At 50.8% G+C, this 24,334-nt stretch overlaps 10 protein-coding genes across 10 annotated transcripts; 2 read left to right on the top strand and 8 right to left on the bottom strand.

Moving 5' to 3' along the window:
* Positions 1–246: 246 nt before the first annotated feature.
* Positions 247–1,230, top strand: CPAR01_16347 (uncharacterized protein; the record flags this gene model as incomplete). The annotated part of the gene is made up of 1 exon (XM_060500592.1): positions 247–1,230. The coding sequence occupies one exon, from the start codon at positions 247–249 to the stop codon at positions 1,228–1,230; it is 984 nt and encodes a 327-aa protein (XP_060340773.1).
* A 363-nt stretch (positions 1,231–1,593) lies between these two features.
* On the bottom strand, positions 1,594–2,232 carry CPAR01_16346 (uncharacterized protein; the record flags this gene model as incomplete). Its single annotated transcript, XM_060500591.1, has 1 exon — positions 1,594–2,232. A coding segment is annotated over one exon (639 nt), but the record flags the coding sequence as incomplete, so codon positions are not given.
* A 945-nt stretch (positions 2,233–3,177) lies between these two features.
* CPAR01_16345 (uncharacterized protein) lies at positions 3,178–5,278 on the bottom strand (the record flags this gene model as incomplete). The annotated part of the gene is made up of 5 exons (XM_060500590.1): positions 3,178–4,427; positions 4,487–4,762; positions 4,822–4,902; positions 4,955–5,032; positions 5,089–5,278. 5 exons carry the CDS (start codon positions 5,276–5,278, stop codon positions 3,178–3,180), a joined length of 1,875 nt encoding a protein of 624 aa, XP_060340771.1.
* A 2,088-nt stretch (positions 5,279–7,366) lies between these two features.
* Positions 7,367–9,537, bottom strand: CPAR01_16344 (vegetative cell wall protein gp1; the record flags this gene model as incomplete). Its single annotated transcript, XM_060500589.1, has 5 exons — positions 7,367–7,829; positions 7,899–8,207; positions 8,277–8,653; positions 8,718–9,267; positions 9,332–9,537. 5 exons carry the CDS (start codon positions 9,535–9,537, stop codon positions 7,367–7,369), a joined length of 1,905 nt encoding a protein of 634 aa, XP_060340770.1.
* A 644-nt stretch (positions 9,538–10,181) lies between these two features.
* On the bottom strand, positions 10,182–11,780 carry CPAR01_16343 (uncharacterized protein; the record flags this gene model as incomplete). Its single annotated transcript, XM_060500588.1, has 2 exons — positions 10,182–10,968; positions 11,053–11,780. 2 exons carry the CDS (start codon positions 11,778–11,780, stop codon positions 10,182–10,184), a joined length of 1,515 nt encoding a protein of 504 aa, XP_060340769.1.
* A 794-nt stretch (positions 11,781–12,574) lies between these two features.
* CPAR01_16342 (2OG-Fe(II)oxygenase) lies at positions 12,575–15,470 on the bottom strand (the record flags this gene model as incomplete). Its single annotated transcript, XM_060500587.1, has 3 exons — positions 12,575–13,733; positions 13,798–13,890; positions 14,341–15,470. The coding sequence occupies 3 exons, from the start codon at positions 15,468–15,470 to the stop codon at positions 12,575–12,577; spliced, it is 2,382 nt and encodes a 793-aa protein (XP_060340768.1).
* A 628-nt stretch (positions 15,471–16,098) lies between these two features.
* Positions 16,099–17,271, bottom strand: CPAR01_16341 (metalloproteinase; the record flags this gene model as incomplete). The annotated part of the gene is made up of 2 exons (XM_060500586.1): positions 16,099–16,967; positions 17,016–17,271. The coding sequence occupies 2 exons, from the start codon at positions 17,269–17,271 to the stop codon at positions 16,099–16,101; spliced, it is 1,125 nt and encodes a 374-aa protein (XP_060340767.1).
* A 1,174-nt stretch (positions 17,272–18,445) lies between these two features.
* CPAR01_16340 (dimeric dihydrodiol dehydrogenase) lies at positions 18,446–19,543 on the top strand (the record flags this gene model as incomplete). Its single annotated transcript, XM_060500585.1, has 1 exon — positions 18,446–19,543. One exon carries the CDS (start codon positions 18,446–18,448, stop codon positions 19,541–19,543), a length of 1,098 nt encoding a protein of 365 aa, XP_060340766.1.
* Positions 19,544–19,880: 337 nt separating this feature from the next.
* CPAR01_16339 (riboflavin transporter MCH5) lies at positions 19,881–21,256 on the bottom strand (the record flags this gene model as incomplete). Its single annotated transcript, XM_060500584.1, has 5 exons — positions 19,881–19,885; positions 19,932–19,979; positions 20,060–20,439; positions 20,488–20,992; positions 21,073–21,256. 5 exons carry the CDS (start codon positions 21,254–21,256, stop codon positions 19,881–19,883), a joined length of 1,122 nt encoding a protein of 373 aa, XP_060340765.1.
* A 630-nt stretch (positions 21,257–21,886) lies between these two features.
* CPAR01_16338 (lactose permease) lies at positions 21,887–23,690 on the bottom strand (the record flags this gene model as incomplete). Its single annotated transcript, XM_060500583.1, has 5 exons — positions 21,887–22,784; positions 22,844–22,989; positions 23,054–23,415; positions 23,467–23,572; positions 23,631–23,690. The coding sequence occupies 5 exons, from the start codon at positions 23,688–23,690 to the stop codon at positions 21,887–21,889; spliced, it is 1,572 nt and encodes a 523-aa protein (XP_060340764.1).
* Between the last annotated feature and the right edge of the window lie 644 nt (positions 23,691–24,334).

Here is a 24,334-nt window from a genome sequence, read left to right as displayed (position 1 = left end):
CGATGTTGAAGAATAACTGTCAACAGCATATGCCCCAAGATCATTTCCCCGAAAACTTCCACCGCAACACACTTCACTCCAGAAGAAACCTCGGTATCAAGTTACTAATACTGACCGATCAAGTGATTACGAAGTGGCCTATTTAAGGGACCCGATTCTCGGGTTGCGTTCAAGACTAATTGACACTTCTCACAACACATCACCTTGACTCTAGATCGCATCACCATTCTTCCAATCGCTTCGAACATGACATCCCCTCATCTATCCAAGATGTCACCGTCGCGCAGCTTTATTAAACCAGGCATTGCTGGCCTCACGACCGTAGCTCTCATCGGTTCATACTTTCATGAACTCCCAAAGCGTGAAAGCATGGATTTTACCGTCGACCCGACCTTCGATCTTCCTCGACCACCAACAGATCTTCCATACAAGAAGACCAGCAATATCATTTGCATGGTCTCAATGACGGCAATCGGGCTTTCAGCAGTTCTTCTCGGCGCAAGAGATGCTCTACGCTCCCGCACTCTTTTGCCTTTAGTTCTTCCACTTAGTGGCGCAATGATTGCGTTCCCCGAGACTTTCATCGACGTCCTGGGATGCATTTACTACCCATGGACCGACCAGAATGCTTCCTTGCACATTCTTGGTCGTGAGATGCCGCCGTGGATACCAATCTGGTTCGGATACGCCTCGTTGATGCAGATGAACCTCCAGCTTTTGACCAACAAGACGTCGACGAGGACTCTGTGGTATTTCTTAGGCCTGATGATGGTCTCAGACCTCATTGTGGAGGAGATTCTCCTGCCAATGGGAGTTTATCACTACTACGGAAACCAGCCACTGGTTGTTATCAACAGATTCCCTTGGTGGTGGATGGCTCCCAACTCCATTGGCGTCTTTCTTGCCACAGCGCTCGCCTACCGGTACCGATCTTACCTCGTGGGCTGGAAGGTTCTCGCTGTTCTGTTTCTGACTCCGATGTCGGTTGGTGGTATCTACGGCTTCATCTGCTTCCCGGTCTGGGTTGCCATTAACGGGGACTACGGCTGGCTCGCGACTCAACTGCTTGGACTTTTGACAATGGCCCTGGGTTTCGTAACATTTGCTATCATTCTAGAGATGGTACTTGGCAAGAGCCCATTCAACTTGGACTCGAAAGATGACTCAAGCCGTCTGCCTAGGACCTCCGACGAATCCTCGGACGATGCCTTCCACGACGGCGAGTTCTGAGCATTCGTGCGTTGCTCCCTATGCACACAACTCAAGCAATCACGTATGACGAAGCGCGTTTTGATCGAGCCAAAAATAACCGCACTCTCACTTCGTTTAGGTTGATTTCAGATTGATACCACGCTTGTACGATAATAAAGACAGAACTTGGAACATTGCAGCTCAGGTCGGGTATTCTTGGAAATAGATAAATTCTTAGAAGATATGACCCAAGTAACACCCGCTACTGGTTGCCCTCATTCCGCTTCTGCACCCAGCTATCTGCCAACCCTCTTGCATATATTTCCTCCTGGCTCATGGAAGGTCGAGTTACGGGGCTGGGGGCCCTCATTTCTCCTCTTCCTCCGCGAGCTTCAGATGCCCTTATGGCGGCTTGAACACTTCCCGAAATTTGTCCAAGAATCTCTGGAGTTGGCGGCAGTGTAAATCGGGCTTGACGGTAGACATCCATTTCAGCCCCAACAAAATCGTACGGACTGACTCGACTCCAAAGGTCATTTGAATCCCGGATCCTATCCCGAGTCCTACGGCATCGAAAGGGTGAGTGAAATAGTGGTCTTTGCGTTCGAGACCGATGATCTGAGGGTATGGTGAGTTTGGGGGAAGCAACATCAGGCTTCCATACATTCTGTTGACTTCTTCAGTCTTTTCACGCAGTCGCAATATCATATTTGGTCCGTTGCTTGAAGTTTCTGAACTCGACAGATGGGACTCACTGCTGCTGCTGCTCGCCTGAGCATTGGTGCTAAAGGTATCGCCTACTAGATACCCGTTAGAACCAACTCTAGTCTTACGCGACAGTGCGCTTCTCAGATGAGCTGGCATGTATTCTAGAGGCACAGCAACTCGATGGTTACCCCATTGTTGACAATCAAAGCCGATGTTCGCGGCTTCAGCATTGTTCGGCTCTTGAATACGCGCGTCGTAAACCTTCTCGCAATGAAAGCGGTGGAACCAGCGGACATGCGGACAGCGGCCTTCTGAGCTAACTGCAGGGTTGAAGACGGTTTCGCGCGGTTCGTGTCGAACCCATGCAGGACAACGGAATCAATTGCCCCTGACATCGACGCTTAGTACATGTCCTTGCCCTGGGGCGAAGACCTCTTTCGTCAAAGAATGCTCATTGGTATGCAGGCAGGCGATGTTGCCGCAAGGATAATAGTATATGATTTTGAGACGTTGACACATGCTGATGGTGGTCGTTAGCCTGTGAATTGCGAGATATGGTGCGAAGACTTGGAAAAGTTGGACAATGTTGTGAACTGAAGGGTGACGTTTGCAAATTGTTTGAGGATGTTCTGGACCAACAAAAACGGGAAATATCGAGCTGCCATCATACTCTGATAGATGTGACTTCTGAATACTCTCTTCCGCTGTAAAGTCCTGGAGATAATTGTTCTCCAAGTGATCTCGATACCGACAAAGACAACATCGAGTCCTCCTTTGTCAGCATGCACTCTTTCTTTCCAGAGCCTTGAGAGAGTTGCCGGCCGTCGAGTCTTGACCGGGGACCTTTGAACAAGGAGGAATAAGAAGGGATTGTTCTGCCGAGATAAAGATATACACGAATACGTTTTTCAGACTGGGATGTTCATACCTTACAAGTTACCTACTTACAAAACTCATGTTGCTGGCAAGCAATCATAGGAGCCAACGAAGGTAACAGATCATAAGGTAAATCACGTCACAATCAAGCGTTGCGGAGTTTACCAATCCATCTTATCGATGCTTCTTCGATGAGTCACTCAATGTTGTCTCTATTAATCTTTAAGACTAATTATTGCCTGGTCCTTTGAGGCGGCAATTTTGGGTATCGCATGTCCTTTTCCCGAATACTCCATGGTACCAACGCCAAATGCAAGCAAGCCAATACCTCAGAATCCTATGAAGAAGCCACCGATGACCTTCTTTTCTCAAAGCCGTGTACACACTGTTCAGTCTCCGTTCTCAGAAGACACTTCCCCAAGGCCGTGAGTCGCGAGATCTTCTCTCCCAGCTTCCTCTTCTAGGTCGACGGCGCTCCTCTCGTCTCAATCTCTCATACTCGTCCCGCTTGGCGAGCTCAGCAAGAAGAATATCCTTTTGCTCTCTCTCGCCGGCGAGTATCGATTGAAGGAGATCAACCTTTTTGATAAGCTCATCCACCTTGATGTGATCGCCCTTAAGCTTTCGTTCGAGCTCCTCGATGGTACGGACGAGCTTCTCGATCTCGCGTTGTCGTCCTTCGTGAATGTGATGATTGTTTCGCTCGATGCGCAACTCATCCTCGAGAATCTCGACTTTGCGTACGAGATCTGCGATTTGTCTAACGTATTCATCCGACTTTGGATGTCGGAGTCGCTCCTCTGCCAATAAAACCTCGAGATCATCGATTCTACGGCCGAACTCGATCGCTTTGCGCTCCCAATGCTCGCTTCTCTTGACTTCTCTATCCAGATCTAGCAATAGGCGAGCGTTGCGATCTTCGAGTTCCTTTCGCCAGATGCGGTTGTCGTCTGGTGAAATGAAAGTGGTCCGCAGAATGCGAATCTCTTCTCTGCTTTCGTTCAGCCTAATGAGGCATTCATCGTAATCTCTGATCAGCTTGTCGTAACGAAGTTGCATATCATCGAAATGTGGATGGTGGTGATCGTGATGCTCGTGAATATGCTCGTGTTGCCGTTCTCTCAACCTCTTTTCGAGGTGTTTGATGCGATCGAAGAGATCGCCTCTTGAGTGCTCGTAGCATATCCTGTCGGCAGTAACGTCGCAGTAGTTGATACAGCCATCGATCTTGCAGCAATGATCTGCACAGTAGCCAAACTGCAGTCTGGCAATCTTGCGACAGCCAGGTCTCTTGCACTCGTGATCACCACAGTACTCTCCTCCCTTCAGGCACGGCTTTTCGCAGCTCTTCCAGTGGCATCGATGTTTGTGACAGTGGACACCGAACTCGGATACCTCGTTGCAGCCAGCTATCGTGCAAGTGTGTCTCCGGCAAAAGGGACGAAAGCCACCCCCATCGATAGCAACAGCGACAGCGTAACATCTCGATGCGCCGCATCCGTGGTCTCGACAGAACACTCTCTCCTTGTCAAGCTCGTTGTCTCGGAAATTGACACACCCCTCGAATGTGCACTTATGGATGGCGCAGCAGCGAGTGCCAGGTATCGTCAGTTTGTCGCAGTCTTTGTACGTGCAGCGGAATTCACCATAGTCTGACTTCTTGTCAGTTCCTCGAACTACTGGGGATGTGAGTAGTAGGTAGTTGACTCACGGTGTTCGCAAAAGTCCCAGAGACCGCCATCTGGACGTCTGAAGCGGTGGAATTTGCAGTTCTTGACGATGCACCGTTGATGATTGAAGCAACGATGGTCTGCGTATATCACCTCTCGACAATTCAGCTCTCGGCAAATTCGCGAGTGGTGGTCGGCGCAGAACTCGGAGTTGGATACCCTCCTCTCGAAGCAGCTTCCGACTCGGCATCGATGGTCGACGCAGTAGCCATACAGCTTGTCTCTAGTCTTGTAACAGTCCTCGACGAAGCATTTGTCTATTCAAGATACATGTCAACGTCATAGTTTCGGATGTGGTGTAAGTGGGTAGACTCACGGTCCGGACACATCCACGGGAGTGGCACATTCGAGGGGCAATCTCCGGTCCGAACACAGCCCACCACTCCGCATCTCCGGTCTACTCTGAATATTAGGAATTATCGCAAAACGAGAGTGAGGAGTAATCTCACGTTCACTGCAGAAACGATGCTGGGGGTCCTTGGGACGGTTGCACATTTCTAAGCCGAGCACGCAGAATTTGCATGTATCTGGGGAGGGAGTATTAGCTTCTGCGATCTGGGTCTAGAGTGGCATCTATACTTACGATCAACGCAGAAATCAGAGTAAATTCTGATATCCGGTCTCAGGGGATCGTTGCGAATGAAAGCATGTTTTCTGGAGCAGCCGTCGACATGGCACGTTCTTTCGTATCTGTACTCTGCGCAACTGTCGCAGCTGCACCTCGAGGATCTTGACGAGTGCCTCGAAGATGAAGACGAGGACGAGAACGACATCGTGACCATACTCTAGGGAGGCAAAAGACACTTTATGCCCTGCTAATGCGACTTTGGATCGATCAGTCGCTGAGTCGGGTGCCTGAAGCAAAATGCCGAACCTCCGGGTTTTGTTGGTGTCAGTATTGGTTTTGGTGGTGATGCAGGTTGTAAGTTGCAAGTAGGTACACTAGCTGCAGGTACCGAGCGAATGTGTGGAAGAGGAAAGAGGAAAAGGAAGAGCTGCAGGGGAAAGGCTGCGCGAGGTCTTTTGAGAGAAAGTGCAGTTTGAAAGGAGGTCAGAGTGAATGTGAGAGAATATGTCCGGGTGAAGGAAGCCGAGTGGAACAAGGGCCCCGTGAGGCGTGACAATAGCTTCATCCCAACTTTCTGTGAGGTGGTGTGGCTCAGCTTTATCCAGATACTCCCAGGTAAAGAGAAACGCTCGGCCACGCGACCTGCATTTATCGTTGTCCTACCCCTCCATGCCCTCTCACCTCTTTTGGCTTTTTGCCAATTCCAGGCTCTTCATCGTAATTGTAACTTTTCGGCGAAGGTGAGAGTCTAGCAAACCAACAAGCCAATAGGAAATTGTTATTCTCGTCAGCGGAAGCGTCATCTGAAGATGGGAATGGAATTCCTATTGGTTGCGTCTATAGCGTTTTTGGCACGCTCCCAAATTCCGCATTTGTAAATGGAAAAACCCGCGCAAAGGTGAAGTTGACTCATCGTAAGGCAGCTTCCGACATTCACTACTTTGGACGAGGCAGCCCGGATTCAGCCGACGGTTGCGAGAACTTCATTATGCCTCTTCGTACTGTCGCAACATTGACAAGCCAGGTGTCGCCTTGCTCTTCTCGATACCCGGAGTGAAGTTGAGAGTTGTGGAGACCAGCGGATGCGACACCAGATGCAACGGCCGACGGTGAAATGGTAAGATCCACATCTTCGGTAGAGTCTAGAGACGAAAGTGAGCTGGCCAAGGGGACAGACGCCGGACAAGACGTAGACGAAACGAAGCTAGGCTGACAGCTGGTCGGCCTGGGCCAAGCGAAGAAGTTTAAACGATGCGCGATAGCGGGATGCAACCGGAGCAGTGCGAGGGAGGCCCCGGGGAACGAGATCCAAATCGAAAAAGGCTTGCATGGATGACGCTGGTAAGCACCAGCCACACGTGGCCCCCTGGGGCTAACTGATGGAGGGCGAGAGCTCGCTCAAGGGTCTCAGATAATCACATGGTGGAGGGGGGAGGAAGTGGCATGCGCCCTGCAGACTAAGACACTAGGAGAACACAGGAGGAAGCGCAAATGTAGGATCTGACTGGATGATGGCGTCAAGGGGCCTCAAGCTAACGCTGCATTCTGCCATTTTTGTTCCGGGAAGTGTCCTGAAGAGAACAATGGAAGAGAAAACTACTTTTGGAGTGTTCATCAGCCACCTCACAGGAAGCCCCCACGCCGAGCTCTTTGACAATACATGTACTTGATGTATGTTTCTCCAAAGACAGCTGAGCATTAGCTGCAGCTTGGTGAAAGTTCAGGTCGTTAATCTTTCGGCTTTGAGTCGTCTTTGCAGAGAGATTCTGGTCCAAAGAAGGACGCCTTGACCTCCAACACCACTAACAATCAGCCGACAAAAGCCGCGATCACTGAGAGCCAACCTGTCAATACAACTTCAAAGATCATTTCAGTTGCCCCGCCTTTCACTAAGAATTACAATTCATATTGAACAAGAGGAGAAGTAAGGTTACGGGTACAGCTCTACGGACGACTGCCCAGCAAAGTGATTCAAGGCGCATTGCTCGTAAAACAGACAGTCCTCCGGACCGGTGCGAATGTCAAAGCGCTCGAGTGTTTCTCGGAAGTAACGAAAGTAAGCAAAAGGGCTCAGGGCCTATTCTGCTCTTTGCTCGCCTATTCGCCTTTAATTCTCCGCCTACCAAGGGCGAGAACGCCAAGGACCTGCAGACCCTTCCTTCACATGTCCGAGAACTAGGTCGAGTTGGGGTTGAGAAGAGCCCAAAGAACGCTTAATTGACTGACAACCCATTGCGACACTTGACAAGTACTGGCGTCGGACCGCTCCATTCGCAGCTCCCCACAGACCCTTTCAGACTCCGGGCCCGACAACTTGACCGACGAGGTCCTCAAGCACAGACGCAGCCTTACGCAAATCCGGAGCTTCGCCATACCACCGCTGCAGAGCCCATGTGGCCGCGTCGACTCCCTGTTTCCATCGCTCGGGCAGCCGAGAGAACCTGTTGCTCTTGACTGCGGCCAGAAGTAAGAGAGCACGGGTCATTGCCGCTCTGGCCATGAACCATGTTCCGTGATGGCGGTGGTGAGGGTTAGCGTCAAGCAGCAGCTCGAGTGAGAGCTCGAGGCACTTCTCTGCTAATGGCATGACGCGGGGTATCCAAGGGTCATCCGCCGGTTGGTGAACCACATAGTACAAGAAAGGCCGATGGATCCATTCGCGGCAGCTCGTGGCTCGGTTTTGGATAAAGTGTACCAGCTCGTTGTTTGATGGTTCTCGATTTTGCCAATGTATCTGAGAGGGTATGTGCAAGCACCTGAGCATGCATTAGCGAACGTTTCGGACCAAACACGAATCCGCGCCGGGCGATGTGGAGATTTTTTACCAGAGATTGATGTGCTCGTCAAATTCCTCGCTCTTCTCGAGCACTTTGGCTATGTCTCGGGTCCATGCCTGCTCTCCATTGTAACCAAATATCGATATAGCACGATTGATCATCCTTCTCGACGATATCTCAGCCAGGTAATAGAACCAACTCTTTTCCTCCTCTGGCTGGATATCATCTTCCAAGATATCTAACGCGCTTGGCTGAGCTGCAGGAGATGCGACTTCAGATGGAGGCGAGGGGAACAAGTCTGGATATCCTAGGCCAGTGATGCCACTTGGTGGCAATGGTATCTCACATCTGAGCTCGCTGAGTGTCGACAGTCAGCTGCCATAGGTTCGCCTTCAATCTTGAGGAGAAGGTTCCTGCTGGACTTACCATTCCGACTTCATGCATGACCAGTAAAGGCGTTGCTCAAGGCGCCGTGTCTTCTGAGAGATACTTTGCCAATTCCGCCTCTGGGCCCTCCGCCAGCATAGGTTTTTGAATTGAACGCTAGCTTGATTGAAGTAGAACCAGCCCTGAAGTGGACGAAGTGAGTACATCTCGAACACTGCACAGAAGAACAGGCATTGAATCTGAAGTAAGGAGGGCTCAAGTAGTCCCAGCCGCTTCTTGGCTGCGAGATAGTAGGCCTGGGCTGTATCTGGATCCGTCGTCGTCGATACTGACGAGCGCATCGATTCGGGCGTACTATTGAAGTTGATCTCGGATTGAAATGGGCTTGCAAGGCAGGCGAGTGCACATGCAATCAGCTCAACGGGAAGCTTCATCAGCATGGTAACGGTCGTGAGAATTTTGAACAGGCCGAGGACTCACGACTAGACACGACGGTCCGTCCCATCGGGGACCGTTCTCTACTGTATCCTTGACGTACGCTTTGAAGTCGGTCACGTCAAGAACTGGATTCTTCACATGCACGTATGCCAAGAACTTCTTGGACAGCACCGTAAAGTCGTCTTCCTGAACTCCCCGCCCTAGGTTCCGACTTCTGACAGGTTGAGATCGATGTGAAGACTCTGCGTCACCATCCTCTAACTCCAAAATAAAAGACTCCGTCTCGGGTGCATATCCCCTAAAGATTGGCCATCGCAGAATGGCCTCGCAATTAGATCTAGCAGCGGCAGAGTCTGGGATGTCGAGGCGGATCATGACTTCGTCCTCGGGTAGATCATCAGAAGGATGACTTAGATTCTCGTCAATAGTGACGCTTGTATTAGTTTGAGGCCCATGGATCGATGTTGGCGATAGTGTTGAGGGAATGGGGGGAGCGCTAACTACTTGCGCGGCTGGTAGTTCCGGACGAGTCTCAAGCAGAGAAACAACATGATTGAGGCGGTCCAAAATTGCCAAGCTCGCGGGATCGAATCTGTACTCTAAGTAAGACCGAGCCGGTCTGGAGCATTTCCTACAGGCACGAAGAGAGCACTCACGTTGAGAAGTCATTCGAGGTGTCGGGGTATGTACATTGTCCGCCGTTTCGCTGGCAAAAGCCGCATGCTGGCCGGACATTGTCACATTTCGTTTTACGGACCCGACAGGGCCCACACGCCGCAACAGCACGCCGTCTCTGGTACATGCCCGAGGTCCGGCGCCGCTTGTTGGACGTTTCAGGCGCCTCATTGCCTGCATCGGACATTGTGGGATGTTCCACAAGGCCTTCTGTGGGGTTGTAGATATACTGATACGGGTGAGAGATCTACCCAGATACCAAATTCGACAATGATTCGTTTTCGACGTGTTTGTTGGCTTGATGGAAATGGGTGACGATTCCCAAATGAGAAGCGCGGGGAGTAGCGGAGTTATGAAGGTGAGGAAAAGCGAAACCGATACCAGGGTCCACCCGACTAAATTAATGGGGATTTTCGTTGCTTTTGGCTAGCTCTCTCGCTGCTTTGAGGTGGGGTTCATTCACTGTGGCGGATGGTCTATAGACCATTTGGTGATACCGAAGGCAGTTTCCGCTTTCCAAAGAGCTTGGCGTCTCATCAGATGAGGTTGTGAAAATTTTTGCTCTTATTGATTTTTTGTTGCTTGTTGTGTAGCTTTAAATGGCCATTAAGAACCAGAAAGACCATAGGAGAGGGTTATCAGTCTCGAGTATTATTCCTACTGAATAACTAAACATCCTGTATTCTAGTCTCTGTGATTGTGCACCAAGTTCCGGTCCCTTTTACAGAATTTGACTCTGATTTCGGGACCTCGTATTTATTGGTTTGCGTTTCTTTCAAGACATTCTCAACTTTCCTCATTTACCTAGGCAGGATATGTAAAAATCAAAAGCTATTTTGGTGGGCAGGTCTCTTGAGGCCTCCCCGGGGGTATCGGTTGGATCTCCGCATGCTCAACGGTAACGGCTGTGACGATGTCCATCTGGATATACGGACCTTCCACAATGACTGGTAATGTATGATCGTGCACTTCAACCGCGCTCACTCTAGGCGTCTCGTGCATGTTGGCGTACGATCTTCCCCAGCCTCTCTGCCCGCCATGTTTCCACCACCACCATTCCTTGCGACCGCCGCTGGGAACAATACTTGGCTCAGGCACTCTTCTACTAACAGGACCACTGATGATTACAGTGTGTCCATAATCTCGTATTGGTGTTCTGACAAAGGCGAACTGGTCCAAGCCCGTATTATGTGCGTCTTGTGGCTCGCTAAACACAATGGTTGTTATCCATAGTATTGAGTTGAAGAGCCCGTTTGCGGCCAAGATGGACCCCGCGAAAGCAAAGTATAATATTCCAAGGTCAATGCCCAGTAGAGAAGTAATGCGGCCGATGATTAAAGGCGTGCTGCAAGCGACGTATACGAAAGGGTACGCAAGAAAGGCTGGGTGGTAGCCTGAGGGCCGTCGAACTTCCGGGCTATGACCGGGTTCGAACCCTGATTCAGAAGCTTCGCTTTGTGACGCTCTCTTTTCCGGCAGGTGACGACAACTTCGTTTTTGACGCCATAGAGTAAAGAAGACGAAGGAATAGAGGCTCAGTGTGAGGGTGATGGAGACGATGACCCAGAAATAGTGAGCCCAAAACCGCCACGATTCATACGATGTAGAAATCCAACACCTGTACCGATGTTGAATTAGTGTGAGAATTCTTGGGAGCCGGAGCTGCTATGATCAAAGCAAGGGAGTGCTAGATCTTAATTACCAGACATTGGCCCTCATGAAGAAAGACTCCTGAGGTACTGCTGGGTGGATCTCCGAAAATATTACGCCTGCTCCGTTGATACTAAAGTCGAATATCCAGAGGAACCCTATCGAAGTATAGATGGTCCACGGTGGTGGCTTATAACCCAAGCCTACTGTCAAAAAGGTGTTAATCGAAATAACCGCCAGGAATAGGCTTGCTGCCAAGTTACTGGTCGACCCCAGCCAGCCCTGAGCCCAGCAGACTGATGAAGGTGCAAAGATGCCGTCAGCTGAGACCCAGGATATACTGAGTGCGTAGGCAACAGCCTCCATCATGTCTGCTAGCAGGAGGTTATAAATGAGAATGGGGAAAGGATTACGAGCTTCCTCAACCTCTTGCTCTTCTCGATTCTCGGGAGCACTAGCAGCCTCTATCGCTTGCTCCTGTGACGTTGCTAGTCTATCGAGCTCCTCAATCCGGGCAAATCCGCTACTGCCCGGGCAAGGAGCATCTAGCCCTAGAGAGAGGTCCGGTAGATCGGTAACATCGGCATCTTGTGGTCGTGTACTTCGTTGCCTGGGGGCCGGGCGAGTTTTCCGGTATGCCAGTAACTTGTATGTGATGAAGAGCCAGAGTCCCGTTGTGGCTATGGCTGAGAGGAACGAGAAGATAGTGAGTACGATTAGTCCACGGCGGTGATAGTCCGGAAGTGGTGCCAGCGTCCCCCGTTGTGCCGCGGCTGACATGACAGTCTGACTTCCCAAAGAAGAAGGCCGTCGGTCAGGCTGTATCCCCTGGGCAGAATCTACGTGCACCCGCCACGTGGGACACATGAACATATATGTTCCTGTTTAGCTGGGCCTGACTTTCCCCTCAAATCCTCTCCGAAGTCAAAAGGAACACTTGACTCGTGCGTTACATTATTGCTCAAAGGCCCGTGGTCGAGAATGTCGAATTCGAGGTCTTCACAGTCCATGGAGGAGGTTAAAGCCGAAACTCTGTTCGACAAACGCCAATAAGGATAGTCTGTTCTGTGCGAGCCTACCCAACTTACGTCGTTACAAACTCTAAGCCCCGTGGCATATCCCTGGGGTGTTGTTTCACAGAACCTGATCTCGCGCTATGTAGTGCGAATCATAAACCAGATACAGGTTCTTCGCCAATGACGGAAGACTAAAACAGGCTGGAAGGCAGAAAATTGGGCCACTTGTAGATCTGTTCTGTGGTGCATCTCGAAGTCGATGAACAAGTCGCATGGACCACATCCGCGGAGATACGCGCCGCTCGGTAGACATGGGTTCCCAAGTGTTGGTATGCGTGGTGCCTGAACCTGACGTCCTCGTGGCGTGATAAGCATCATTCTTGATACACAAGATGGAATTGCTTGACTAGTGAATTTTCGATATGTGATCCGGGTGATCCGGTATTCCCAATAGCTGCATTACTCTAGTGAAGAATGGAGAAACAGATGTGCGTTCATGAGTCTAATACTGCCCGTTGATGTGCCTTTCTAGCCTACCTATGCCAACACGATACCCTGTCATTGAAGCCCCTTCATATGCTTTTTGATAGCCCGGAATCCAAACCATGTCATCGTAATACCGGTGAGAAAGATTGCAGACGAGGTCAAGGCCACCCATATCACGCTTTGCACGTAGCCCTTTGTCCAACCTCTTCTCGCTGCGCTCTGTAAATCATCGACGTTCAACATGTCGACTCCCTCTCTTGTCAACACTTCCCAGACGTAATCGCGGTAAGAGATTGGCCAGCTTGGCAGGTCCCAATACCGAGATTTGAGGCCTGACCACTTTGCAGTACTGATCTGCTTCCGTAGCTTTGCAAGTTGCTCATTACTGAAGCCGGTGCGGACTGATCCGATACTTTGTTGAAATGATACGGATGTGTAATAGGTGTCTTCCTCATGCCACAGCTGAGAGGTAAAGTAGCCATACTCATTGTACTGGCGCCAATTATCCTCGGGAAGTTGGTCCAACGGCGCGTCGAGGAAGGTGTCGTGATACTGATGATAGAGCTCATTCGTTGGCCAGTGGTTTATCATGCGATCTTCCATAAGGTTGCCCGTACCCACGACGGTCACAGGACCCGGCCATATATCTTGCCTGAGTCTGAAGCCTGGCTCGGTATTTATTACCTCGTAGCGTGTCAGGAAGAGCTTTCCCCGCAGGGATTCAAGCTGTCGCATTACCACTGGCCACGTCTTATACGGATCACTCTTGACATCCAGCAGCAAGACTATGGTGATGTTCGGTTGGCTTCGGAAAGCACCCTGCGGCCGATCTGTTCGGCTGAAGTTCGACCACTGCTCTGGAGGATTCATGGTATCGAGAATCTTCATTAAAGGATCAAGGTACATGGACCGCAAAGTTTTCTTGGTGGACAGTTCATGTCTGTCATGGCCAACAAGCACCTCGGAACCATCGTCGCTCAGCCAGATGTCCGCTTCCACGCCGGTACAGCCTGCTGCGAGGGCCGAGTAAAGAGGGTACGGCCTCCAGTAATCATTGTGAGAATGACACATGATGGGGATGACTGAGCGAGAAAAGTCCTCCAGCCATCTTGAGAGACCATCAACTGGCTGGCCATTCGTTGTGATCGGGTTGTTGGAGATGAAGTTTTGGGAAGCCGCGTCACTCAAAGCTTGAGGCTGTAGAACAAATACGAAGACATAGAACAAAGTGCTGCAGAAGAATGAGTTCCCTCCACGTCGGGTTGAAAGATGATGAGTTAGCAAAGAGAACCTACATGAGAATAGAACATGCGATAGTTGCTGCCACTCCCAAGAATAGAAGCTCTCGGAGGAGTGATGGCTTTCGCCGCCGGAGTCGATGTGCAGACCTGATGCACTTTTGCAGAACAGACTTCAAGCGATCTACCTCAATCAATTTTGTTGGCTCAGTTTGTGATGATCGCGAGCTGTCCATGGGGGGTCTCATCGTTGTGTTGTTACTACTGCCTGGCGAATGATCTTCCGCCGAATGCTCTGTCACTTGTTCTCTGGGAACCGAAACTTTGAACCGGTCCATAGCTCTGGCCAATTCACAGAAATGTCGTAGATGAATGTGTTACAATGCAGAATTGATTCGGCTAACCAAGGGGTTTCCAGTGCCTTTATCTTTGGAGTTTTGTTTGCCTTGGTCTAGGTAACACCAAAAGCTTAGCCACACAGTGGTTCCAAACCTCCAACCTCAATACGCCCCGGTTATTAATTAAAATTGGGAGAAGCAAACGGAAGTAATGTTGAAGCAAACGGCGATTTGAAACCCCGTTGTTGCCTTGTTTGCTCACTGCGCACAGTCGTTTTCGTCATCAGAGTCAACCTGGTGCATCGCCCGAGCTCTTCGTTGGACCCAAGCTTCACAGCCGATCTCTTCGTACTTTGGCTTCTCCCCTTCCTTGACGCAGGTGTCGATCACGCCGCAGCTTTCATGCAGGCCGAAGCCAAAGAAGAAGGGCATACTGATTCGCTCTTCTCCACTCAAGTTCTGGGCTCGATGTACTGTGCTGACGTAGAGATCATTTGTGATGCGCTGCAGGTAGTCGGCAATGTTGACGACAAACGTCCCAGGGATAGGTGCGGCCCTGATCCATTGCCCCTGGCGGTTTAGTACCTGCAAGCCCCCAACCGAGTCTTGCCATAGAATGGTAAAAAGCTGAAAGTCTGTGTGCGATCCTATGGAAACTGTCTTGTTGAAGTCTGAATCCACGGTGGCCGAGGAACTGAGAGGTGGGTAGTAGTTCAGCGCCAGCGCAGCATCAGGGTACGCGAATTTGGCATCAAAGTGATCCTCAGGTAGATCAAGCGATAGCGCAAAGGAGCGAACCAGGACGCGAGCGAGTTTCAAACAGGATTGCCAATATAGAATGATGGCTTCTTTGAAGTGCGGCTGATTGGCCGTGCCATCCCAGTGGAAGTCCTCAATACGCAAAAGCTTCCTCGCCTCCGCAGGAATAGCATTGACGTCGACCACATCAGGGTCGTGGCGAGGGTCGTACGTCCAGCTAAATGACTCGCGGACATCGACGCTCTCTGACTTGTTGATTCGCTGAGATCCAGGCGGTTTGTAGCCGTTGAAGTAGCGACTTTTCCCAACCCATGAGCGCATCTTTGTCTCTTCATCCTGGCGGAAGTACTCTAGGCAGGCCGTATGGGCTGAATCAGTGACTGAAGACGCGATGCCATGGTTGATCAGGTAGAAGAAGCCGGATGTCGTGGCAGCGTTGCGAATCTGCTGAGCTACAGTCTTGCGGTCCTTAAGTTCAGGGCTAAATGCGAGCGAGATATCGATGACTGGGATCTCTGCAGGAAGGGCATCGCGGAGCGGAGTCCGAAGGATGCGGCGGGTTACCGGTCCGTTCCCGGAGGCGAAACGCAGGAGGGTCGTCCCCGGATCAGATGCAAGATTTACAGCGCTCATTGGGGGCTAATTAATCATTGAAGACTTATTGGCGCTGGGAAACGGCTACGTCGAGTCAAGAGATGGTTTTATAAGATCAAGAGGATGATTCAGGCAATTCAACAGCTGAAATATGCGGGGCGATACAGGCGATAAGGAAATGGTAGACACAGAGGCGGGGGAACTGGGCTTCATGTCATTGGCTTGAGATGATGTTGCTGGTGATTATCGTCGGAGGTGGCCGACAAGCTCCAGTTCCTAATCCTTCAACCTTTGTGGGAGCACGTGGCAGCCCGATGTTATTGGGAATAGGTCGGTTGTTCATATGTCTACCTAAGTAGCGAAATTGGCCATGAGCTCGAAGCATGCCGGCCCGAGTTCGGCCACTTCCATGCAAGTTTGCGTTGCTCCCTCCAGTTGAAATGGTTGATTGATCATCTTATTCATTCGGTCAACATGCCTCACATCATGGTTTGGAAAAAAGTATGAGATCCTTCTCGACTTCTTCTAAAAGGCCTTTAGACAAGCTTGTCTCTGGCATGGAGAATAGAGAGCGTTCGATGGTTCATCTTACTCAGTGTCATTCTCCAGGTCTACCTACGCCTTAGCAGCCCATGTAAACAGCTAGTTAAGGACCAAAGATTAGTCCTCATCGTTTCGTACCACAAGCAAGAAAAGGGACGTAAGGGAGCAAACCATTGGCGTAAAGGGAATAATTATCAGCATTCTGCAGAGCCCGTTCCGGGGGTAATGCGACGCTGGCGTTGTAAGCGTAAGCGTAGTCATCCGCGTGAGGAGCATAAACTGCCTCGCAGTGCGTGGTTTCGTGGATCGTAGTCGTAGCTTGACACTGTCGGTGGCATCCTACGGGGAGTGGCGGCAGGCCAAAGAAGAGCGGGCACATAACCATTGTGTTGACGTCCCAGGCAGTGTAAGCGTTGAGAGGGCCGTCGAGCTCGCAAACGCCGTAGTAATCGTAACAGAAGTACCGAGACACTCCTGAAGTAGTTGAGCTACACTCCTGCGCGACGTTACGAAGCCGAGTGACGACAATATTGCGGGTTTCTGATGAGTTCGTGCCGAAATACTCGACAAACCGCTGAGAGGACGGGTCACCTGCATCCGCTGCGGCAGCGAGGGCGAGGGCCTGACAGTTGGCCAGGGCTTTGGTGCTGGTGTCCAACGTTGTCGCATTGCATCCTGGCTGTAGGTTGGTGCGCTCTTTCAGCGCCGCAGTTACCAATGACTTTGCGGCAGCGTCTGCATCAACGTCAACTTGGATGGTGTTCGACTTGAAAGCCACGGCAGGTTGAGAGAAGTCTGTAGACGACGCAAGTGCAATCGGGATTATGCCTTCAGCGGTGATAGAGTAGGTGCCAGATTGCGTAAACTGATGAACCTTTGCTGCGTCGATGGAGACCGTCACTGAACCCCCAGCTGGAAGCGACTCAAAATGAATTGCCTTCAGCGCATCGTACTGAATGCTCGGCTCAATGCCCCTAAACGAGACCGCGTTCCCTGCTGGCGCGTGAGCTACGGGCATTTCGTCGCCGTGGCGCTACTGACCTGACTCGTCAACGATGGACACACGCTGGACAGGAAGCTTGTCGTCCAAGATGGTGCCGACCTTGAGCAGGTTGAGATCTAAGCTGCCGGTGTTCTTGAAGGTGGCGGAAACCTCGGCGCCAGAGTCGGATACCACAGGTGTGAGGGTTACCTCCAGTGTTGAGTCCCGCTTGGAGTAACGGATACCGTGAGCGTTGAGATGACCGCTGGCGATGGCCGCCAAAGGCACGAATGCAAGGACCTTTCGCCACAACATCTTGAGAACTGCAGCGGCTCAAGATAGAAGCGAGGTTAACAGGAATCGTCACCACATGTGGTGCTGTGGTCTTTTTAAGCTGTCATTTGATATGAGATAGCTCAGAGCCCAAGAGCCCAAGGGCCCAAAAGCATATGCATCTCTGCAAATCCCCTTAATCAATCTTGGCTAGAAGCCCGTATCAATATGCATTGCCGGGATAGACAAGATATAAATGCTTTGACTTGGCAGCCAAAACTCGTATTCGACCAGGATTGAAATGTCGAAAATGGCAGGAGGTTTTGCCGGCATTCTCAAGGTAACATCGGCCCCTGAGGTGGGCCATGGCAGAACAGAACACAAAATGCTTCACGTTCCCATGACAGAGCGCGCGCAGAGAACTTGACATCTCCAGACTCAAAGTGACATGAATCATCAGACTTGATATTTTGGGCTGTGTGCCGAGTCGCGTTCCAATTGGCCTGACGGAGCAAAGCGTTGGGCTGTACGGAGACGGCGGCGAGGATCAAAAGCCGGTCGATGGGTTCCTTTTACTCGTAATTACGACTGTGTCAACGCAAGTATGTTGAACACTCAACCCTCTTGTCAAAAGCCTAGTATACTCTGAGCTGGATTAGTATAGAGCCGAAATGACCGGCTTAATGAGCCTCTGCGCCTATACTGTGTACTTGCAGATGACCAGGTGAACGAATGCCCGTCAACTCGCAACGTCACTCTCCCCACCGAAGTAGTTACAAAAGCAGCGGCCTCTTTACAGCGCTCTTTGTGCATGAGCCCCGAGGTGAACCGGCCGGAACGCGGAGATAAACCAACCCAACAGCCTGTGTCAGCCGGGGAGTGTCGGCCAACTTGTTCGTCCCATTCTCCACTTCCCCCACTGCATCAACATCGTGACAATTAGTGGGGTCGAGATTGTGGCTTCTTCAGTGTTTCTTAGTGCAGGATTGGCAGAATGGCTTGCTCACTGGTTTTCACATCCCTAGGGCGGATGATAATGCATCTGATTCTTCATGGCTGGTGCGGCCCGCGATTCCGCATCATTGCCATGAGTGATTTATCAGCCTCCAGATCTCATAAATACATCGACTGACCCCTTGACTGCTGTTCTCTCCTGTGCTCCATGCAAGCCTTACCAGCAACTTTCACTTTTGAACACACCATCTCCGACTCCGGAATGACTGCCGAGATCCCGACCCTTCGCTGGGGCATCATCGCCACCGGCCTGATCTCCTCATGGTTCGTCGAGGATCTGGTACTTGAACGCTCGAACGCGAGGGCCAAGCACGTTGTTCAGTCCATCGGATCATCATCACTTGAGAAGGGCAAGGCGTTTGTCGAGAAGCATCTCCCAGGGAAAACACCCACAGTTTATGGTAGCTATGCTGAGGTCTACAACGATCCTAACGTCGACGTCATCTATATCGGCACACCACACGCATTCCATAAGCAAAACTGCCTCGACGCCATCAACGCGGGCAAGCATGTACTATGCGAAAAGGCCTTCACCATCACAGCCAAGGAGGCGCGGGAGGTGTTTGAGGCCGCGAAGAAGAAGGGTGTTTTCGTCATGGAGGCAATGTGGACGCGTTTCTTCCCCCTCACAAGATCTCTCCTGAACGTCTTGCACTCGGAAAAGCTGATTGGCGATATTCACCGGGTCTTCTGCGACTTTGCCATGAACATGAACCTCGCATCTCTGGGTCCGGACTCGCGCCTGAAGAATCCGGCGCTAGGTGCAGGAAGTCTTCTCGACATTGGCGTGTACAGCTTGACCTTTACGATTCTGGGACTGGACCCCGGCGTTGGAGATAAAGCTGAAAAGCCCAAAATCTCGGCGACACAAACCCTCTCAGACGATATCGATATTGCAACATCGGCTCTTCTTCTCTACCCCAGTGGCAAGCAAGGTATCTTGACAGCTTCGACGCAGGTCAAGACACCACCAGGATTCTGCAGGATTGAGGGAAGCAACGGATACGTCATTGTCGAGGGCATCGCGACTTCAGTTCCCGGCTCTTTCACAGTGTACTCTTCCAAGGCTTCTGGCGAGGGGTGGGCCGACTCTGCGACGGAAGGTCTGAAGTCAAAAAAGTTTGACTTCGAGCGACCAGGTAAAGGCTTCTACTGGGAAGCGGACGCGGTGGCGCTGGATATTGCTGCTGGGCGCACAGAAAGCGAGATCATGCCCTGGGCAGAAACTGTCCGTGTCATGGAGATTTTGGATGAGATTAGGAGACAGGGCGGCGCCAAGTTCCCTCAAGATGATCAGTAAAGGACTTCGAGTGAAATGAAAGTAGTGGATATCACAAGAACCATCTTTGAAATGCACAAAGTCTTCCAAGTTTGTCATCATTACGCAGTTACCAGTAAGAGCTTTGACGGCGAACCTCAATAATAACTCCGGGATTCGTCTCTCGTCTACATCCTTTCTCTGAAGTTAGTCCAAGAACCTACTACCACGGACCGGCCTGCATAGACTAATAAGCCTCCGGCAAATACGACAGCAAGATAAAGTCCCGATAAGGCAGTCGGCCCAAGAGACTGCAGCATTTGACCGCCGATTGGCACTGTTAAGAGAAGCGAGAAGCTTATGACAAAGTTCATTGTCCCTAGGCTGGTCAGGAAACCAAGAGCTGTGGTAAAACTTGGTAGTAACGTACCATAGTATCTTCCATAGTCTTTCAGCTCACAAGTCTTCGCCACACAGGCTAGCACACCACAAGGTCAGTTAGCGATAGGATATAGCAACGTATGCAACAAGTTATCAACTCGAAGTGGATCAACTTACCAGGCGCAAGTGACAAGAATGATCCGGTGCCAAACCCCCATAAAGCCGAGAAAGCATACAAGGCTTCGATTCGAGTCGACCCAAACGCAGTAAGCGTTGCAGCGGTGCAGATGATCGTGAAAACAATCATGACCAGGAGGATGTTGTAATGTCCCAGGCGATCACCTACCACGCCAGGAAGAATACGCTCAAGAGACGAAACGCCGTTCAGGATAGCTAGCATGTTGAATCCATGCTCTATAGGAAGTCCCGATAAAGCCACCAAGGTTGGAAGAATTGCAGTTGCACCAAAGATGACGAACTCGAGAAGCGCTATGGCGCCGCAGATGAGCGAGAAAGGTAATGAATGGAAGGCAGAAAAGCCCATAACAGCCCTTTTCCTACTCCTTTTGGTAGACACTCTATCGGAAGCTATCATAGCATGCTACCTCTCGAAAGGAAGGAGGCAGGCAATGCCTGAGCTCAGTATAAGGACAGTCAGGAATCCCACTGCTCTCATAGACCATGCCCACCCCCATAGAGGGAATATCTGCCTTAGAACCAATGGGAAAATCATACCACCGGTAGAAGAGCTAGACAGAGCGATACCGAGTGCTAGCCCCTTACGACGATTGAAGAGTTTCCCAATTACAGCAATGCCTACAGTTGTAGCAATAGCATTACCAATGCCTCCCAGAACACCTAGGCAGAGGATGAACTGCCAAATCTTTGCGCATTCGGCGAGGACAAAGAACATCAGAACGAGTAGTCCTGTCGCGAGTGGTCCAAGAAACTTTGGGCCGTAAACGTCGATCAGCGGTCCTGCCTGGATACCGAGAAGCATCGTGAGAAAGCTGTAGACTCCTGTAATCCAGCCAACATCACGGGCAGAATAATCTCTCAGTTGGTTCTCTAAGAGAAATGACTGGACTGCTCCGGAAGATTGCATGAACCCTATGAAATTAGGCATTAGTGCCAGGTCTTCCCCGTTTTTAATGGATCTGGATGGTGTTCCGGGATTCGGGAATGCTCACCGAAAGATGGCATCAGAAATAGGAATGACCCGAGCACACAGACCCACGCCGACTTTCGACATTCGACGTCCACAGCATGGTGCCGGTGCGGTTCTTGTTGGGTCACATGGCTGTTTAGGGATGGTTGCTCCGAGAACTCTGGCTTCGTGGAGAGGAATTCGTGTGCTTGCGCTGAGGATGGCATGGTCAGGAAAATGTTCACGGCATCATGATATTCCATCAGACTAATACCATCTACCTTTATGTCAGTAAATAATGTGCTCTTGGCGCTGAAGAAGTCTGTCCCGGGTTTCTTGACCTCATTCGAGAAGGCTTTGCAACAGCGGAGTTGGCGGAGTTGGAGTGCATACTAAGCTGGCTCTAGATCAACATGGGCTGGCACCTTTGCCTCATTCGGCATTACTTCCAGCGTTTCCTTAAGAGGCCATGTCTAATGCGTGAGTCCTTAACCCCCACCTGATCAGTCAAAACCTCAGTCCTTCGGAATGGTTCGGAATGATTTACGCACTAATGTTCTTAGGCGTCGTCTGCTTAAACCGCTGGTTTCTCAGTCTTCGTAGCTTGCCCGTGGGTTTGCTGGCACCAACCATGCAACCAAGCCTTGAGTTGCGGACGACAAATACGCCAACATCTTCGACTGAGACTTTTTTTCCCACTGCTTAACAGAGCAAACTTGAGCAGACCGACTGCATACTAATGGCATTTGATCGTGGCTGTATCACATTCCTCTATTCAAATAGTTCCTGATTTGACTTGTACGAAATTCGTGCATCCTTGAGATGATGAGAGGTAGACCTCTTAGCAGGCCATCGCTCTATGCTAGCTCAACCTGCTTAACTTTGCCATCCTTCTTGGTCTCTTCATCCTCACCGCCCTCGATATCTTCGACTTTGGCATTTGTGGGCTTGCCCTCGAAGACTTCGCGGATCTCCTCCAGTGTGTGACCCTTTGTCTCGGGGAAAAGGAACCAAATCACAATGAACAAGACTCCCAGGACACAGCAAAACACTATATAGTACTTCCATGCGATCGCCTTCATTGCAATCGGGTTGACCTGATTGCCGATGATCAGACCAGTGAAGGCAGTAATGTAGGTGACCGACAAGCCGCGACCACGAAGGGTGTAAGGGAAAATCTCGACAGGGTAGGCTTGTAAGAGCGGCGTCCAAGCAATGTCGTAGAAGAAGTAAAAGATGAAGATGAAGGCTACAACTGCTCTCCCAGTTCCTTCGTCACGGCTGGCGACGAAGTGAGACGTCAACCCGGTCCATGCGATGTAACTCGCGAGCATGCCTGCCGTGGAGATCAGGAACAAGGGTCGTCGACCCAAGCGGTCTACCATGAGCGCTCCGAGGAAGGTCGAAATGATCCAGTTGAAGATTTGAAGCATTCCGTTGATCAAAGTCTGGTCCTTGACTTCAGTGATGCCGATAGTGTTAAGCACAAGACTCAAATAGTAGCTGACCACTGCGACTCCGTTCCACTGAGAGCTGAAGCCGACAATACAGGCAATCAGTGTTCGTTTTCGGTTGGCAGGGGTTCGCACGAGTTCGAGCCAAGATGATTGAGACATGGCTTCAGCCTCCTCGCCCAAAGTAAGTTCGACTTCGCGCATCTCAAAGTCGACCAGCGGGTCATTGAGGTTGCCACCAGCGTGACAGTCGGCAAAGACCTTTCTGGCTTCATCTTTACGACCACGGCGCATCAGCCAGCTACAGTAAGCGGTTAGTAAGACTAGAATGTGTACGGTCAAGATACTGGAAAGCCTTACCGAGGGGACTCGGGCAAGAAGTAGACACCCAGAAGCTGGATCACAGGAACTGCTCCTTGCAGCAGAGACGGGATTCGCCAGCTCCACGTAGACGCAATCTTGAAGGTTCCAAAAGTGCACCATGCAGCAAAAATGGAGCCAAAGTACTGCGCAAGATATATGTCAGCAAGTTTCCAAGACTGTTGGGGCCTTCTCGAAGATTCAACGTACAAAGAATGTGTTGTACAAAGCTGTGATTCGGCCTCGGTGGGTGGGGTAAGCCAATTCCGTGATAAGGATAGGGCTTGGCTGGCTGATGAAAGTTGTGAAGAAGCCTAGCAAAGCTCTTGCGACGACAAAGCTTGGAAGGTCCTTGGACATGCCTTGCAAGATGGCAAACCCGATACAGGCTGCCAAGCCCAGAACGAGAGGGAGCTTTCGACCGTATCTATCCGAAATGTACGTTACGACGAAGAGTGCTACAACTTTGCCGAGAGGGTAAACAGCATTCATCAGACCAAGAATGGCGCCTTCGGGGTTTCCAAAGAATTGGCGCCATTGAGGGAGGGTTTGAAGGCCGTTCATCATCGATCCTTTTCGCTCGTTAGTTAGGCAATTCACAAAGCTGGATCGAGAACTCATACCATCGTAACCGACAGACGCAGAAGAAAACAGAGGTACGAGCAGCAACAAATTCAACTTCAGTAGATGAGGTGTCAAATACCACGGCTTGGGATTTGCGGGTAGAACCTAGTTGTCGCGTGTCAGTAGCTTCTCACCTAGGAGAATCAAAAAGAAGGTTGCTTACAGCTGCAAGAGCCGACCCTGCGGCCAGCTCTGCTCCCGTCTTCTTAGAAAATACGCCCATTGTCAAGGTTGGTTTTTCTGCGCGATCTCTTGACTGTTGAAATTGTCACCGCTGGGATGTTGGTAAAGGTGTTTCAGGCTCCTGGTCGAAGCGACAAGGATGACTTAAACTCGAGAACAAGATGCGACGCCATGCTATTTATCTACCTCAGGAGAGCCATCGACAATTCAACCAACTCCAGGTTTTCCAGCCACCGCCTAGGGTCCAGGTCAGACCAGATTCTCGGTAGCTCTGCACGGCTTCATGACCCCGGTCCATCCCCATGGGGTAAACGCGGGACCGGAACTCGGGATGGGTGTTCTCAGGAAGTCGGAGGCCAGGGGAGTGTGCGGGGAAGAATGCATCGTCGCGGCGTGCAACATTTCGGGACGCGTCTTCGACCGAACTAGGTGACCTTAGATCTCGCACTAACAATATTGGCGTGGCTCCGATACTCCGCGGGCAACGGTCCTGTCTAAGCTGGTCTCGGGGAGTATCGGAGCCTGTCCACCTCCAGATGCTTTGACTTCTCCAATTATTTCGAATCATCATTGGATGGAGCTACCAAAGCAAAAGTGGTCTCAAATCCATCTTCAGGTGTCCAATGATGTTCGGGGCTCAACAATCCAGCTCAAGCTGACGTTGCTGGAGCTGTACCCACAGGA

This window comes from Colletotrichum paranaense, assembly GCF_030867605.1.
Source record: "Colletotrichum paranaense strain IMI 384185 chromosome Unknown Scaffold_24.1, whole genome shotgun sequence".
NCBI classification, from domain to species: Eukaryota; Fungi; Ascomycota; class Sordariomycetes; order Glomerellales; family Glomerellaceae; genus Colletotrichum; species Colletotrichum paranaense.
Note: the sequence above shows the minus strand (reverse complement) of the source record. Positions and strands in the feature narration are given on the sequence as shown.